This window comes from Thermomyces dupontii (genome assembly GCF_041956625.1).
Source record: "Thermomyces dupontii strain NRRL 2155 unplaced genomic scaffold VTN31scaffold_3, whole genome shotgun sequence".
NCBI lineage: Eukaryota > Fungi > Ascomycota > Eurotiomycetes > Eurotiales > Trichocomaceae > Thermomyces > Thermomyces dupontii.
In genome coordinates this window covers 1,247,823-1,263,025 of record NW_027192309.1, presented here as the reverse complement: position 1 = coordinate 1,263,025, position 15,203 = coordinate 1,247,823, and the positions used below count along the sequence as shown (strand labels likewise).

General features: G+C 51.9%; 7 protein-coding genes across 7 annotated transcripts; 4 read left to right on the top strand and 3 right to left on the bottom strand.

The window, feature by feature from the left end:
• Window positions 1-131: 131 nt before the first annotated feature.
• Window positions 132-1,982, top strand: VTN31DRAFT_3922 (uncharacterized protein; the record flags this gene model as incomplete). The annotated part of the gene is made up of 3 exons (XM_069404253.1): window positions 132-258; window positions 315-441; window positions 497-1,982. The coding sequence occupies 3 exons, from the start codon at window positions 132-134 to the stop codon at window positions 1,980-1,982; spliced, it is 1,740 nt and encodes a 579-aa protein (XP_069261245.1).
• Window positions 1,983-2,600: 618 nt separating this feature from the next.
• VTN31DRAFT_3921 (uncharacterized protein) lies at window positions 2,601-4,628 on the bottom strand (the record flags this gene model as incomplete). The annotated part of the gene is made up of 1 exon (XM_069404252.1): window positions 2,601-4,628. One exon carries the CDS (start codon window positions 4,626-4,628, stop codon window positions 2,601-2,603), a length of 2,028 nt encoding a protein of 675 aa, XP_069261244.1.
• A 1,743-nt stretch (window positions 4,629-6,371) lies between these two features.
• On the bottom strand, window positions 6,372-7,294 carry VTN31DRAFT_3920 (uncharacterized protein; the record flags this gene model as incomplete). The annotated part of the gene is made up of 4 exons (XM_069404251.1): window positions 6,372-6,639; window positions 6,696-6,878; window positions 6,934-7,228; window positions 7,282-7,294. 4 exons carry the CDS (start codon window positions 7,292-7,294, stop codon window positions 6,372-6,374), a joined length of 759 nt encoding a protein of 252 aa, XP_069261243.1.
• Window positions 7,295-7,871: 577 nt separating this feature from the next.
• VTN31DRAFT_3919 (uncharacterized protein) lies at window positions 7,872-8,978 on the top strand (the record flags this gene model as incomplete). Its single annotated transcript, XM_069404249.1, has 4 exons — window positions 7,872-7,937; window positions 8,012-8,197; window positions 8,258-8,557; window positions 8,610-8,978. 4 exons carry the CDS (start codon window positions 7,872-7,874, stop codon window positions 8,976-8,978), a joined length of 921 nt encoding a protein of 306 aa, XP_069261242.1.
• A 1,352-nt stretch (window positions 8,979-10,330) lies between these two features.
• VTN31DRAFT_3918 (uncharacterized protein) lies at window positions 10,331-12,727 on the top strand (the record flags this gene model as incomplete). Its single annotated transcript, XM_069404248.1, has 1 exon — window positions 10,331-12,727. The coding sequence occupies one exon, from the start codon at window positions 10,331-10,333 to the stop codon at window positions 12,725-12,727; it is 2,397 nt and encodes a 798-aa protein (XP_069261241.1).
• A 608-nt stretch (window positions 12,728-13,335) lies between these two features.
• On the bottom strand, window positions 13,336-13,920 carry VTN31DRAFT_3917 (uncharacterized protein; the record flags this gene model as incomplete). The annotated part of the gene is made up of 2 exons (XM_069404247.1): window positions 13,336-13,734; window positions 13,789-13,920. The coding sequence occupies 2 exons, from the start codon at window positions 13,918-13,920 to the stop codon at window positions 13,336-13,338; spliced, it is 531 nt and encodes a 176-aa protein (XP_069261240.1).
• Window positions 13,921-14,133: 213 nt separating this feature from the next.
• Window positions 14,134-14,593, top strand: VTN31DRAFT_3916 (uncharacterized protein; the record flags this gene model as incomplete). Its single annotated transcript, XM_069404246.1, has 4 exons — window positions 14,134-14,170; window positions 14,240-14,269; window positions 14,383-14,433; window positions 14,526-14,593. 4 exons carry the CDS (start codon window positions 14,134-14,136, stop codon window positions 14,591-14,593), a joined length of 186 nt encoding a protein of 61 aa, XP_069261239.1.
• Between the last annotated feature and the right edge of the window lie 610 nt (window positions 14,594-15,203).

The following is a 15,203-nucleotide window of genomic DNA, read 5'->3' as shown; positions in this document are numbered from 1 at the left end:
CAGCCACAGCACATGCTGGTGCACCAATTTTTTTTTCCAGAGACTTGTTTGACCTTTGATAAACAGCACAGCAGCACGCCTTTTCGTTCCGTTCAGTATTCTCGATCTCGTTCTGTGGGATACCCGGCAAAATGAGTGAAGACGCAAGCGGGTCCCCAGAGCGGGTTGCCATTGGTATCTCTTTTGGCAATTCCAACAGCTCGATTGCCCACATCGGCGTTGACGGGAAGCCCGAAGTCATTGCCAACGAAGAGGGCGGTAGGTGGATAGAACAGGCCATGCAGTGCGAGTTCGAGAAATTTGACAGCTTACAGACCGCCATATCCCGTCAATTCTCTCGTACGTTGATGGAGAGGAATTCCATGGCACACAGGCAAAGCAGCAATTAATCCGCAATGCGAAGAATACGGTGGCCTATTTCCGCGACTACTTGGCCAAGGAGTAAGCTGATATGATCATTATCTCGGTGATGAAAATGAAAGACTGATCTTTATAGGTTCAAGTCAATTGATCCCACCCACAGCCATCAGTCTGCGCACCCCCAGCAGCACGATTCGACGGTGGCATTCTCGATCCGGGACACCACCGATGAGAATCCCAACACTGTCGCTGTGTCCGAAATTGTCACGCGACATCTGCGTCGGCTGAAGACCTCTGCCTCCGAGTTCCTCGGGAAGACCGTTAACGCCGCCGTCATGACGGTTCCGACAGACTTCTCCGATGCGCAGCGCGAGGCGCTAGTCGCCGCGGCTAAAGCGGCCGAGATCGAAGTGCTGCAGCTGATTCACGAGCCCGTCGCTGCCCTTCTCGCCTACGATGCTCGGGCAGAGGCAGTCATCAAGGACAAGGTGGTGGTGGTCGCCGATCTGGGCGGCATCAGGTCCGATGTTGCGGTGGTTGCGTCGCGCGGAGGCATGTACACGATCCTGGCAACCGTGCACGACTACGAGCTCGGTGGCGCCAATCTCGACCAAATTCTCATCGACCACTTCGCCAAGGAATTCAACAAGAAGCACCAGATCGATCCGCGAAACGAGACGCGTGGGCTGGCGAAACTGAAGCAGGAAGCCGAAGCGGCGAAGAAGGCGCTCAGCCTGAGCACGAACGCCACACTGAGCGTTGAGAGCCTTGCCAGCGGAATCGACTTCAGCTCGACCATCAACCGAACACGATACGAAATCTTGGGTAACCGTGTATTTGGCCAGTTCGTCGAGCTCATCCAGCAGGCTCTGCGAAAAGCCGAGCTGGATGTGCTGGACGTGGACGAGGTCATTCTATCGGGCGGTACCTCCCACACGCCCAAAATCGCACGACTCGTGCAGAATCTCTTCCCGGAGAAGACAACTGTCCTGGCACCGTCCACATCGTCGACGGCAATCAACCCTTCGGACCTGGCCGCCCGTGGCGCCGCCTTGCAAGCGTCACTCATCCAGGAGTACGACCGGGAAGACATTGAGCGGTCTATCCACCCTGCCGTAACTGCCACGCCTCACCTAAACCGCGCCATCGGCATGCAGCTGGTGTCCGCGTCCGACTCCGACTCGTCCGCCGTCTTCCAGCCACTTGTCCGCGAGGACACGGCCCTTCCGGCGCGCCGCATCGCGCAGTACCCCGTTCCGGAGCAAGGCGGCGACGTCCTGGTCCGCATCGCAGAAGGCACCCGCGAAATTAAAGTCACCAAGCCCGAGCCGAAGCCCAAGCTGGAAAGCTCAGAAGAAGAAAAGACTGGTGACGACGACAACGACGAGGATGATCTCTCTGACTTGGATGAGGACGAAGAGGAAGAGGAAGAGATCCGGGAAATCGTCTGGAAGGCTGGCGACGCCATCGCGGAGATCGCACTGAAGAACGTCCCCGCCGGTGGCAAGGTCGAGCTGGTCGCCAACATCGGTGCCGATCTCGGTATGCAGATCACGGCGCGAGAGGTCGGTGGGAAGAGCGGTGTGCGGGTCACGGTTGATCCGCCTCAAGGAAGTTCATAACTATAAGGAGTGGGTTCAACATCGTGAATAGATTATAAAAAGAAAAGATTTTTCTTTGCATGTTTATGATAGAGAGGATGCATGGGTTGCATATATTTAGGTCATAGATTATTGGTACATTATTTTTTTTTTTCTATCCGTCTCTAAGCAGTAGCTAGACGGCTGTATGGATGATGGATGGCAGGAAATGAATGAAGTCACGAGTGAAGCTCATGTAGTTTGCTTGCCTTCCCCTCCGTCGATTCTCAACCTTGTCTACGGATCGAAAGCAGTGACCGGGAAACTGATCTCCGTGAGCAGATTATTTCCATGATTATGACAAGGGTTATTAAGTAGTTAACTTTTTACACCAGACATGCATATAGTCTATCCCCAGTTCATAGGTAGTTGCAGTATGATTAACCCGAGAGCAGACAGTACTGTGAAGAGTAAGGCTTGAAAAATGCGGCCATGCAACTAACCTTGCTTCTCCAGGACCATCGCAGTAGAGGTTTTGTGAGTGCTTGCTTGTCTTATGAGTGCGGGATACAGTGCTGATGTACATGAGTGTGTATGTATACAGGTGGATGACGTCTCAATGTCTGCCGCTATGCGATCACTTGAGGAGGCACTTGCTGGCTAGCTCTTTTTACCGTTGTCACCACTTGTGGTCGAGACTGAGTCCGAGTCCGAGTCAGAGTCGGAATCGGAAGTGGAATCAGACTCGGATTTGGTTTTAGTTTTGGGGTCGGTTTTAGAAATCGAATTCGAAGCTGAAGAGGAATCAGAGTCAGGATCGCTGGACTCCGAATCAGAGGTTGAGTCCGAGTCTGATGATGAATCAGAATCCGAGTCGGAGGTATCGGAATCGGAGTCAGAGCTCGTGTCTGAATCAGTGTCTGAGTCGGAGTCTGATCCTGAGTCCGACTCAGACTCAGACTCGGAACCTGATGATGAAGTCGAGCCTCTACCCGAGACCAAAGGCGCATTCGTGCTCAAGTCCGGCCCAGATTTCGAACCGGATCCGGGAGTCGAATCGGAACCAACGCTGGCCTTCTCCGACGGTTCTCCCTGATGTTCTCCGTTCCCCTTCAGCGATGTGGTGTTAGACTGCTGGACAATTTTGGTCGATTCCCGCTCGGTTCCCATTGAACCCTTCTGGGACCCAGACTTGGGATTCGATGGCTGTCGCGCTCCGTAGTTGGATTCTTCTACGACTTCTTCGGGTTGTCCCTTCGTTTCTCTCTCGCTTGACTCAGCATGGGCTTCCGAGTGGTTCGGACCAGTAGGATGTTCCTGGTCACCTTGACCCAAATCGGAACTTGGTTCTCCGGCCCTCATCTCGCGATCGACAGAAGAAGAACTGGGGACATTTCCCTCCTCCTTGACCACAGCGGGTCGCTCAGATTCATCGCGATCAGAATTATCAGATTCTAGATCCTCGCTCGAGACACGTTCCTTGCTCTTCATAGTGCGCGACGAGTTTGAACGCCTCTTGGATGGCTGATCAGAATCGTCCTCTCGTTTCCTTCTTGGCTTTCGGGCTCCTGGACGGTACACTGCGTCTGGGTTGCCCGCCCGCCGCTCTTCCAAGACCGCGCGTTTGATTTTACGCCATCGGTCCGCACATTGTTGTCTCGATCGCGTGTTGTTCATCATATTGCTCACAACTCCCCAACTGATAAGGGATTCGTCCATCTCGTAGATATCTTTCCCAACGTCCACGCCAGAGTCATGCAGTGCAGTCCACGAATGTCTCAACGCATTCTGTAGAGCCTCAATCTCCTCGTCGGACCATGGTCCCCACTTCAGAGTCCGGCGGTGCTCGACATGATTCTTCCATCGTTGTACCACATCGTCCTGCGTGCGCCCCAGTTCCCTCGCAATCTTGGCCCACTTTGGTCCATACTGCGCATGCATCTGCTCGAGCTCGTCGTCCTGTTCCTTTGTCCACTGGTGAGGCTTCTGCGAGGATGCCTGGAAGTGCCGACGCATGAAACGGTATACCGAGCGGCGATCCCGCTGTGGAAGAAGATTGTAGACGCTCTGCCAAAAGGCTGTGCGAGAGATTCCCTCCAGAGACAGCCTGCCATCTCGATTCTTCCGCGAGTCCTGAACCAACCGATCGAATAGCTCCGGTGTGATGTTGTTCTCATTGCAAAAGTCGACCTTGAATTGCTCTAGTGTTCGAACTTCATCCGGACTGAAAAATCCCGTGTGCTTTGCGTTTGTGCGCGATACATGCCCAGGCTGAAAATGCGCAGTCTCCTCTTTCTTCTTCGCTCCGGAACGGCCCCGCCGCTTGGCGGTGGTCTGCTGTGAACTGGACGCTTCTGAAGACATGGCGGCGTCGCTAGCGGGTACACTGCTGCTGCCACCGCTGCCCTCGCTGGGAGGCTGTCCATCGGGCTGCGGAGTTGGCGTTGAATTCGACGAACGCTGATACTTTACAATCTTGGGGGGCGGCTTGCGCTTCGCCGGTTGCTCGAATATCGGGCTTTCCCCTGGCGACGGTGCATCTCGTTTCCGCTTGGTGCTGACTGGGGTCTCGGTGGCCCGAGGGTTTGCAACGGTGTCCCTCCCGGTCGGCTCATAATCCCTTTCTCCCTGCGAGGAGTTGAGTCCCATCATTCCCAGAAAGGGGATCGGCAACTGTTTCCACGACATTAGAGCTGCATCCACCCATGAGAGCCGACTCCCGCTTGTGCTGAACGCGACAATCTGAAAGCAAAAAATTAAGTTCAGTCAACGCGTACCGCGCCATTCCTGATATAGTATGTACGAGTACGTAACGAACCCTTATTTAGGAATATGCGCTTAATCAAATACGGCTTAGCGTACTCAACAGTCTTCGTCCATCATGTTCCCAACCCTAACTTCTCTCCAGAGTGAGAGCAGAGCCAGATCATCATCCTACTGTAGATGAATCAGACTTCGGCAAGACTTCGAACAACGGACTAATTGACCGTTTCGAAGATACTATGAGCAATCCGCAAGACTTCCTTGATGATGCATTAGAGGAGATACTACAAGTAGTACTAGTCATCCCGACACCGAGACGTTAGAACTTACAGAGTACCTCTGGGTAGATATGTCCCTTGCACTTGACTCGAAGAAGTTCTCTCCAACAGCCCACGACTTTTCTTGTCTGAATCATTCTCCATCTGAGCCCAGTCCGGCGATGATAGAATTTTCAGCTCGATTCATACAAAGCTCCGTGGCCATCAATTTTTCTTTTCACAACCAGTGCATCTGAGATTCTGAAATTGAATATGTCTCGACTCTGACGACACGCCAAATATATTCTTCGATGCAGTGGCTATCTGTATTTCTCTCCGTCCCTGACCCTGGAACGCTGCCTCGGTGTCTCACCGAGCTCTCGATCGCAACCCAGAACAAACACAAAGTCCCAGAGAAAATGTTGTCTTCCGCCGGGGTGTTCATGCCCTACGTTCGCTCCGAAGCTCCGGGTTTGACTTGATTGTGGACTCGGAGAAATCGAAGAGGAGATATTACCTACCTACCTATGATGCTGATCCCGTCCACCTGGGTGAGGTGTTGAACAACCAATACCAGGTCCTTGCAAAGCTCGGATACAGCGTCACATCCACGGTCTGGCTTTGTCGTGATCTGAGAGGTACGCTGGAACGAAGCCTACTTCTGAAAGTTGCAAAGGAAAATAAAGAGACTGATCCATGAAAACAGTCAGTTCAAATGAAGAATGGCGACATCGATGTTTACGACCGAATCAATTCTGTGGAAACAAATCACTTGGGTAAAAAAACTCAGTCGCAAGCTTTCTCGCGCCGATCCAGGAAATTACCCTTCGTTTAGGGTGAAGACAAGGAAGGGTTCCTGCAGTTTCTTCGGCGAGCATTGAAGTGGATTCCAGATGATAGACCATCTATCAGGGAGTTGCTGCTCGAGGGGCTTTTTCCAAGACCCTATGCAGAGTGCATACGATCATGCAACGATTGGTCCCATCTAATTACGGCCACAGTGTGTGGTACGTCTCGCCTTCCATTCCCAGCTGGTCACCTTCAACTGTGTGAAACTTGATTACTGACCGCCATCTCTTCTACAGGCGTGTCACCTGTCGGACATTAGGAGCCGGACCTGCCAGCAGGGTAGCCACCTGACACCGCGGCGGTTTCTAGCCATGGGGTCTAAACCTATAGTTGACGTAGTTTTGGTACGAAGTACGAGATGGCAGGACAATGGTTTGTATATATCTACGACTTTTTTGGTACAGAGAAAGGGATGAGAGTGCGATCCATTGCTCAAAAGTTTAGGATTGATTGCCATAGGACCTTACTTCTCAGTGGCTTTCAGTTTAGTGATTCATCTTCTTGTAGTTCGTGCCGCAAAGCATCAACATGACGACCATTACTGGACCTTAGTGAAGGGTCCTTATGCGTACTCTTTGCGAGGACCACGGAAAGTGCGCTGCGACATGGACGCGCCCGAGCTCGAGCGTCGAGGAGCAAAGAAGCCGCGCCTTTCTTCTCGACCGATGTATCCTTCATCGCGGCGGCCAAGAGCTCCGCCCAAGCAGTAGAACATGGTGGCCAGTGTCAGGCAGAAGACTGCTGTCCACATGAATGCAAAGGCCTTCTTGCCGAGATGCGCGTTTTGACCATTCCGATTGAAATTATTACGTCCCTTGACGAAGCAGGCGCTATAACGAATGTCAGCAAGATTTTCAATGGGAAGTTTAGAGTTGAAAGGACTCACGTCATGAGAGAGGATGTGATGACCTGAAATACCCAGGCAAGCCAGGCCAGCAGACTCGACATGTAACTCCCAATCCGCGTGCAGGGAGCCACAAGTCCCAGTAAGAGCGACAATACGGCAAGAAAGAGCCCGATGATCATGAACGGGAACATAAAGCGGGACATCAGCCAGTAATGGTTCGTGCTATTCCACCTGGTTAGCCGAATTCATTGTTGTACAAATGAAGAAATCATCGTACTTGATAAATTCCTCGGGAATGTTGACATCTGTGTCAAAGTTTCGAGAGTCCGGCGGAGCAAACGGAAAGTTCGGGTGCGACGATCCACACTTGCTCCGGCCGTCTCGGACCGCACACAGCTGCCAGAATGTCCATCGAGAGCTCGCAGGCGCACCAGGGATATTTGATGTGTTGACTTGGAGGAAATAGATGTTGTCGAGTGGAGTATGGTTAGTCGCTCCTCCTAGCAAAGTCAGAAACATCAGCAGAACGGCGCCTGCGGTGAAAAAAAGGGCCAAGATGCCCATTATCGGCCCTAGAAATTGGTCAGCGTCATTGACACGACTACAAACAAACTTTTCATCATACTCCCAACAGCCATTGTGCTCAGCGTCTAGAGATACTCTTGAAGCTTTAAAGGTCAATCGTTGCAAGACTGAAGGCCAGGGTCCTGAAGGACTGGATGAGTGATGAAGGATGTTGAAAAGGCAGCGACATCTAGGCTCCAGTGTCGATTCACTAGTTATGAATTTTTTTTCGCTACCGCTAGGCCTGTCATGGTGATGAATCCGTCTCCAGTCCATCGACACAGCAATGACGTAGAGCTCAACTGTACACTGCTGGTCATGTTCTCTTTACGGACTAGTTGGCTTCTCTGGCCCATCATCCCTAACCCATATTTGGAAATAATCTACATCAGTCCTCGACAATGATTGGCTGATTATCTCTCATGCAACACAGGATCAACTCTAAATCAACGTCAACCATGTCAACAATGCTCAAAGCAGGATTTCCTGATTGCTCCCTGCAGTCTGCTAGCTTTCCTTCGGGGTCCGAGTTCAAAGGTCTAATTCACGTAATCCGGTGGACTTTCCAAAGCTTGGCTGAGCCAATTACTTACGGTTTGCGCGCTCAGTACATCTCAAAAGAAGCCGGAAGGATCAACTGGAACGCTCGGCATGGCGACGTGGGCTTATCCTCCGATTTCTGCAGAGAGATTGAAGCAAGAAGAAGAAGTTTCTTTGGTGAGTTATGAGGCCGAAGGGCGCATAGGCATAGTGACTTTGGATGAACATGCCGGATTAATAGCTACGGGTAGGCAAAAGAGCTCGAGTGGCTGTTAGCGTCTCTTCAGGAGTCACTTACGTCCCTGAGGGAAGGACTTCGGGAATGCGCAGAGCTCCTGGCACCAAAAGAGCCTGGCTCGACCTTGGTGCTTTCGTCGCAACGATCAGAGAGCGTTAAGGGCTTTGTCACTCGGGTCGGGGCTCGTATCGTAAAAGGGGTATGTTTGTGCTGATGAACAGAAAGTCCGTTGAGGAATATCGATGCCAACGCTGATTAGGATATTCATCTCCGTCTAGCCTCTCTTACGCCGCCTCGCGGCGCCAACAGTACTCGTCTCACATTCTCCAATATTCCTGGCGCACCAGAACTGGTCCTGGACCAACTTGCCAAAGTGCGAGATCTGCTCCGGCAGAGTCTCGATATCGTCGATGTCAGCACTTGGGGCGGAGACATATCCAATGCCAGTTTCATAACAGGGCAACTGCACTTGCTTTATGACCATGTCTCAGAAGCGCGATCGACGCTTAAGGGCGATGTGAACGCTCCGAGTTGGTGGGATAGCAGTGCCGATGATCACGTACGTGCCAGTCGAGACCATATTCACATGTCAGCCACTAATGGACGGTTAGGTTTTTGATCCACCTATCCCTCCATACGTCTCCTTTCATTTGGCCATTGCCGATGCCGCCCTCGTTTTACACCTTCGGACCCTGGAACCGGCCAATGCGGCATCTATGGCGTCCATGGCGTTCGGATCTGACATAACATTGACGGGCCTTTCGTTGCGAGAAAAAATTTTTGGACCGCGCCATAAACCTCACGATGAATCGGGAGAAGTCTTTACCTGGCGCGGAGAAGAGGTTAGGGTCAAGGAAAAGATCCGCGTCGAAAGCCAAGATCCCTGTCTCATAGCAGCCATGGCCAAGTTGAGTGCACTAGAACATGAGGTCATGAAATGCATGGCGTCTTTAAAGATCGTCATGGGAGAGGATGAATGATGTAACCACGCGGAGCCTACGAAATACTATAAGTCATTGCAAAACAAGCGATTGTTATCGGCACAATGGGTGAGGATTCTGCGTCCGAATCACGAATGCCTGTTTGTCTATAAAATGAGGAAAACGAGATAGTACGCGTAGGCCTACGGAAAGAGGGTTCTTTATGGATGGTCACTGCAGTACTCGCACGGAACTCTCCGAAGGTCATGAAAGTAGGTAGGTATCTTGCACTTCTTGGCTGATCACAACACATAAACAGATCACTTTACCCGAAAGATCGACAAGCTGTCTCTATCATCTCGGCGCTCAAAGGGCATCTGCAAACTCTCGAGAAGTGTTCGAAAAGGGAAAAGCTACTTATGGAATGTAATACCGAGATATACCTCCGACGAAAGAAGGCCATAAAGTTCTTGGAAGATTTGGGAATCAAGCTGGAGCCTTCATCAGCGCACACGCAATCCCAGAAAGGAGCAGCCGAGCGCTCGGGGGGCTTGATCAAGGTGAATGCGATGCAAAACAGCATGACTTTCCCCGAAGATCCTATGGCGTGGGATCAGCAAGGCAGCGATGTACCTCATGAATAGAACGCCAGAATACTCGCTCGGCTGGAGGACGCCGTGGGAAGTGTTCCTTACGCGACCAAGACAGGAGCCACAACGACCCAATTTCGCACATCTACCTGCGTCCGGTTGCAGGTCTACGTGATGGAACCGAAAGCGATGAAGAGGTAGAACCGTCTGAAGCGCTTCAATCCGAAGGCCTGGATTGGGTATTTGGTCGGATATGGATCACTAAATATCTATCGTATGCGATTTCCCCACCAGAAGAAGAAAGTCATTGTGGTATCCGGCTCCAACTGATCATGGAATCCAACGGATTCTCCAAGACGTGTACGGACTACGGAGTGCTGTACTCGTATGTACGGACTTACGGAGTACGAGTATGTACTATGTACCCCGTATCCGTACTCCATAGTTGTATTTGATCAACCAATGAGCATGTACTAACTAGCTTGAAGAAAAAGTTCTATTGAGTGAATAATAATCGGTCAGCACATTTTCATGACTGGTAGGCTACCTCAGTACATAGTAACTAGGTACTCGTACTCGTATGTACATAACGATTCGGTTATGGTAGTCTAGACCCTATAGGGTAACTGTAGTCACAAAAGGCCCACGAGAGCTGCCAAGAGTCGGTGGCCCATGTCACGTGACTTATCGATAAGATCTGATTAAGCTCGAAGTCTTGGCAGGTCAGAGCTTTTGGCCAGGAACCAGGACGCCGGGAAAAAAAAAAAGTGAGCTCTGCAACTCGCGAAATTTGGCCTGCTCCCAGTGGCAGGGAGGATCAATATGCCACCAGGTTTTCAAACAGCAAAGGCCCTCGGGCCTTGCCGGTCATATTTCGGTCGCGCTGCGTACTATCGCTGCCGCCGACGACCCCGATCGAGCCTTGTCCCTGAGATTTCGGATTCAAGTTTCTCTCTCGCCACTACGCGCGGAATTTGCGCGAATCGAGTCGATGGAGCAAGAATTGCTCCATGGCCTGTCAAAAGGAGGTTTGTATCGACTTCCACCGCGGGAGACACTGACCTGGGGAAACGGCGAGAAGACCTCTATGCACTGATTGACAAGCTTCATCAACACGAAGACGAATTGGCGGAGATCCTTGATGAACTTTACCTCCTTCCCGAATACGAGCACGTTCTGGACATTGAAAACTGGAACCTGGTTGATACGTTTAGCGGAGTAGTTGGTCATCGCAACTACGAGGCGCTGGAGAACAAGGTTCGGAACGTGCGCCAAGTCTTTGGGGAAACTGTTCCGGAAGGCTACCTGAATGAAGCCGAGGTGAAAGTTTACGAGCGTCTTTACGGTGACATCGTCATTAAGCCGGCAGAACCGGAGCGAACAGAGCAAGAGAAGGAGGCGGAGCCCAACGTGCTTCTGCGAGATGATGGGCAAGGCGGATATGAAGAGGTCGAGTACCATATCTCGCGCGAGGAACCAGACGGAGAAGGGGATCGCCCAGGGTATGTGCGGTCTGAGAATGAAGTGGACTATCAGGAGCGCGCGGAAGAGATTGCAAAGTTGGTGGGAGGGGAAGTGATATCGGAGTCCGAACTAAAGAAGCAAATGGAAGAGGAAGAAGAAGAAGCAAGACAACGCCGCTCGCGGTTTCATTCATTGACCTTGGCGGGAAGATTTTCGACCAGCCCCAGCACAATCCAAATCCCCAGTGAGACGTTCAATCTACCGATTTCCGCTATCCTGTCTCAATTCTCCAAGCGGCACCTGAAGTCAGTTGCTCACAAGGTATTCGGAGGAGAGCAGTTGCCGCACTCCACCAGAACACTTCCTCCTAGAGCGCAAGTGCCGCAATTGCCCATCCCTCTCTCTGCATCTCAGCATTTTATGGGTGAGATGGAGTCCAATGCATTCCTGGCGGTTCTCTACCCTGGAATTTATGCCTCCGTGACCAGTATCTTGGTCGAAGTACGCAAGCGTCTAGGGACTTCATGGATACGAAATCTCCTCTCCAAGGAAGGGGGCCCTCGGATTCTGGACGTGGGCGGAGCAGGTGCCAGCGTTTTGGCATGGAGAGACATTATCCGTGCAGAGTGTGAGGCGACGGGTTACCCTGAACACTCTCCGCTTCCGTTTGGCAAGTCTACGGTCCTCGCTGGTGCCGAGAACCTTCAGGAGCGCGCAAGCGTTTTACTGGAGAATACGACTTTTTTGCCTCGACTCCCCGACTACGTCCACGTGCGCAACTCCCCGACTGTGGATGACGACAGGGAGCCACCCAAGAGAAAACAGTTCGATATCATCATAGCCGCACATTCTCTCCTCGAGATTGAAGAAGACTATCTGCGCAAGCATCATGTCAAGAACTTGTGGAACATGCTTGATCCCAACGGTGGTGTTCTTATTTTACTAGAGAAGGGACGACAGAGAGGTTTCGAAGCGATTGCAGGAGCTCGGGAACTGATCCTGGAACGTTTGATCGCGAGTCCTGGATCTACCGAATACCAGGATCTCCTTGATACCAGCAATGAAAGCACGGTGAAGAAAGAAAAGGGGATGATCATCGCGCCTTGCACGAATCACGGGAGGTGTCCAATGTATCCTTTCCCCGGCCAGTCCAAGGGGCGTAGCGATTATTGCCATTTCGAGCAGCGATATATCCGCCCGCAGTATCTGCAACGCATCATTGGTGCCAAAGATCGCAACCATGAGGATGTGGCATTCAGCTACATCGCCGTCCAGAGAGGTGTCGATCTCCGGCAGACGGAAAACATTGTCCAAGGGAAAGAGGCCACCGATGCTGCCTTCAAGGGCTTCGAATATCTGAATGAGTGGCCCGAGTCCGAGTCAAAGCCTGAGAGCAGCGAAAGCAGTGACAATTCCCGGACACCGTTCCATCCACTGGCGCTCCCGCGCACCCTGTACCCTCCGCTGAAACGCCGTGGCCACGTGATTCTCGATCTCTGCACTCCCGAAGCTAAGATCGAGCGATGGATTGTCCCACGGTCGTTCAGTCGGCAGGCCTATCACGACGCACGCAAGGCGCAGTGGGGGGACCGTCTGGGCGCTGGGAGCCAAGACCCGCGTGCCTCGCAATCTGCGACTCGGGCATCCGAAGGAGGGCCTGAGCAAGAAGGAACGTCTGGAACAGAGAGCAGCCAGTCGACGGAATCGAGAGGAACACGGCGACGAGCTCTCTCGCATGATGGAAGACGAAGATGAAGAGAAGAGCGACATGATGAAGCCATTCGTTGTCGCCGCGCTTAACGAGCAGTCTGAGTCGCTTGAGAGACGAAAGGAAGGGAAGACGATCCCCAGCTGGAAGAAGAAGGCCACCAAGAAGAAGATCCGACAGGCGTTCAAGAAACTAGCTGAAGGGAACGCATCTTAACAATACGCTGTCCGGAACGGCGTCTGTTATCTCGGAAAGAGTCAAGGGTTATGGTTGTAAAAAAAGGGATTCAACAAATACATATGGAGCATTGGGGTCACTGGACGATTCATTCGGATGTACATTATTTCAGGTCATGGCGCTGTTTGCTCTCTGGTTATGTACAATAGATTCATATCTCCATTCATGACAGCTCGCAACGGCGAGGACGCCGTTTGTAATGCTGCTGGCCGGATAGGAAAAAAAGTCGATGACGAGCACCCGTAGGCCCAGAAGGCATGCCCTCCACGGTGCATGCAGGGTTGCTGCCGCGCAAAAATCGAAAGCGTGTTGGGGAGAGCTCAGACCCGGCCGTTCCAATCGGCGGTCATGACAACCGTTGCGCTATACCTAAGCGCAAAGCCGGGCAGTACTGTAAATAGGCTGTGGAAGAATGACATCACTGCGGCACCGCCATGCTCTTCCTCAACTCCCTCTCTCGCTGGCGACCCTGTAGCTCTAATCTCTCCACGCCATACTTGAGCCTCTCCTTCTTTTGGACGAGTCTTCTCAACTCGGCCGCCCTGGCGCTGGCCTCTGAAGACCCGCCTGCTCTGCGACTCGCGGCACTTGTTGTTGCAGTAGATCGACCCGCGGCTGTTCTAGATGACGGCCGTCGCTCATCTGACATGCGCCCTTCCTGGAGCTGACATTTGGCGCGTAGAGTCTCCTCGCGGCGTGCAAGCCGGTCGATGTGGTTCGCTGCGAATGAGAGCAGATGTGCGACGCTGGGGGTGATTTCGTCGAGGATTGCCTGTTGTGCCTCGCGGAGCGTGGGTTCGGGAAGGAGCTCGTAGTGCTAAATTGTTGTCAGTGTCTGTCACTGCATCCGGAAGTTTTGGGAAATGTTTACTCTTGTTGTTTGGAGGACTTTGGATATTCGTGGAAAATCGTTGACGCCGTTATCGAGAATATCGATGGCGTTCGAGACGCGATGAAGCGAGGACTGGAGCGATGCCACAGATGATGCGAGGGAGTCTGCCATTTTGAACACGCTTCAAGTTCGGTTCCTTACATCATTCGACCTTTTTGACAGCATCTGTCTAGATCGGATTATCGGAGAGTCGAAGTGGAGTCACGTGATCCGCAAATTCCGATTCAACCTCGCTCTTCCGCCTGAATGTTCCAACAACCACACGAAACTCCAGAAGCGCCGCGAGAAGACGTTCTCTACCGCGATCAAAGAGCACCAACCAAAATGTCTCTGCTCGGAAAGAAGTTCCCGGCGCCTGTTGGTATGTGAAGCCGTTTCCTGCGTCGATTGCACGGATAAGACAGGGTTACTGACTGGTGCTATTTTACAGCCAAGCCGATGACCCCCTTCTTCGTGGCCGGTATGGCTCTCTGCATCAATTGATTCCCAGTGGCAATCAGTGGCTGAAGCGTCTCGGAGAGACGCTTCTGTTCGGTCCTGGGACAAGAGCAGTGGACTGACGCGGGGACTTAGGCCTTGTTATCTTGTACGGCGTCAACTCGTTCGCCAATGCCATGATGAACTGTATGTGCTCCAGCAAAGGCATTGACATCGTCTTTGATGCCTTTGCGTTACAACCCGCGCTTTCGAAGTGAACAATACTAACCGTTCTTCAGCCGAGGAGTTCAAGAACGACCCGCGCAACCCCTACGCTAAGAACCGCAAGCCCGAGAGCCACCACTGAATGATGATGGAGATGGACTGGAGGATGGTTTGATTGTGGGTTGTTTGAATGGCATTGTGGTTTTGTTCAGGTGTCGTTCGCAGATGGATGTCCTCTGTACAGAGCAATAGACTTGTCGGCCATCTGTGACGGACAGAGCTGTAACAATAGTATGAATTGGCGTGGGTTCTTTCCTACGAACAGAGAAAAAAAAAAAAAGTCCATGTAATGCCGTGGCGGGTATCCTGTAATCGCAGAGTCTGGCTTGACTCGACACGTATTCATGCCGTGGGACTGCTCGATGATTGAAATGACTTTAATCCGGCCTGCTTCTGCTTTTCATGCTGCTACTAGTACTAGCCTGCTGCACATATTTTTCGGCCACAGGCGTCGGCTTACTATGCCAGACGTCATCGGCTATTCATGCAGCGAACCATCGAGGGTCCGTATTTCAAGGCTCCAACGATATCTTTATCCGAAATCAGATACGACGTGATCACACACCATCTGTAGAATACTCAGAGGGGGTTACAATAGTACAGGCGAAAATCAGTCTCTCCTGTACGGACATAGTGGTGTCAATATCGTAGTTTCAAAGTACAGTCAAACCCCGTTATACAATTTCTCCTCG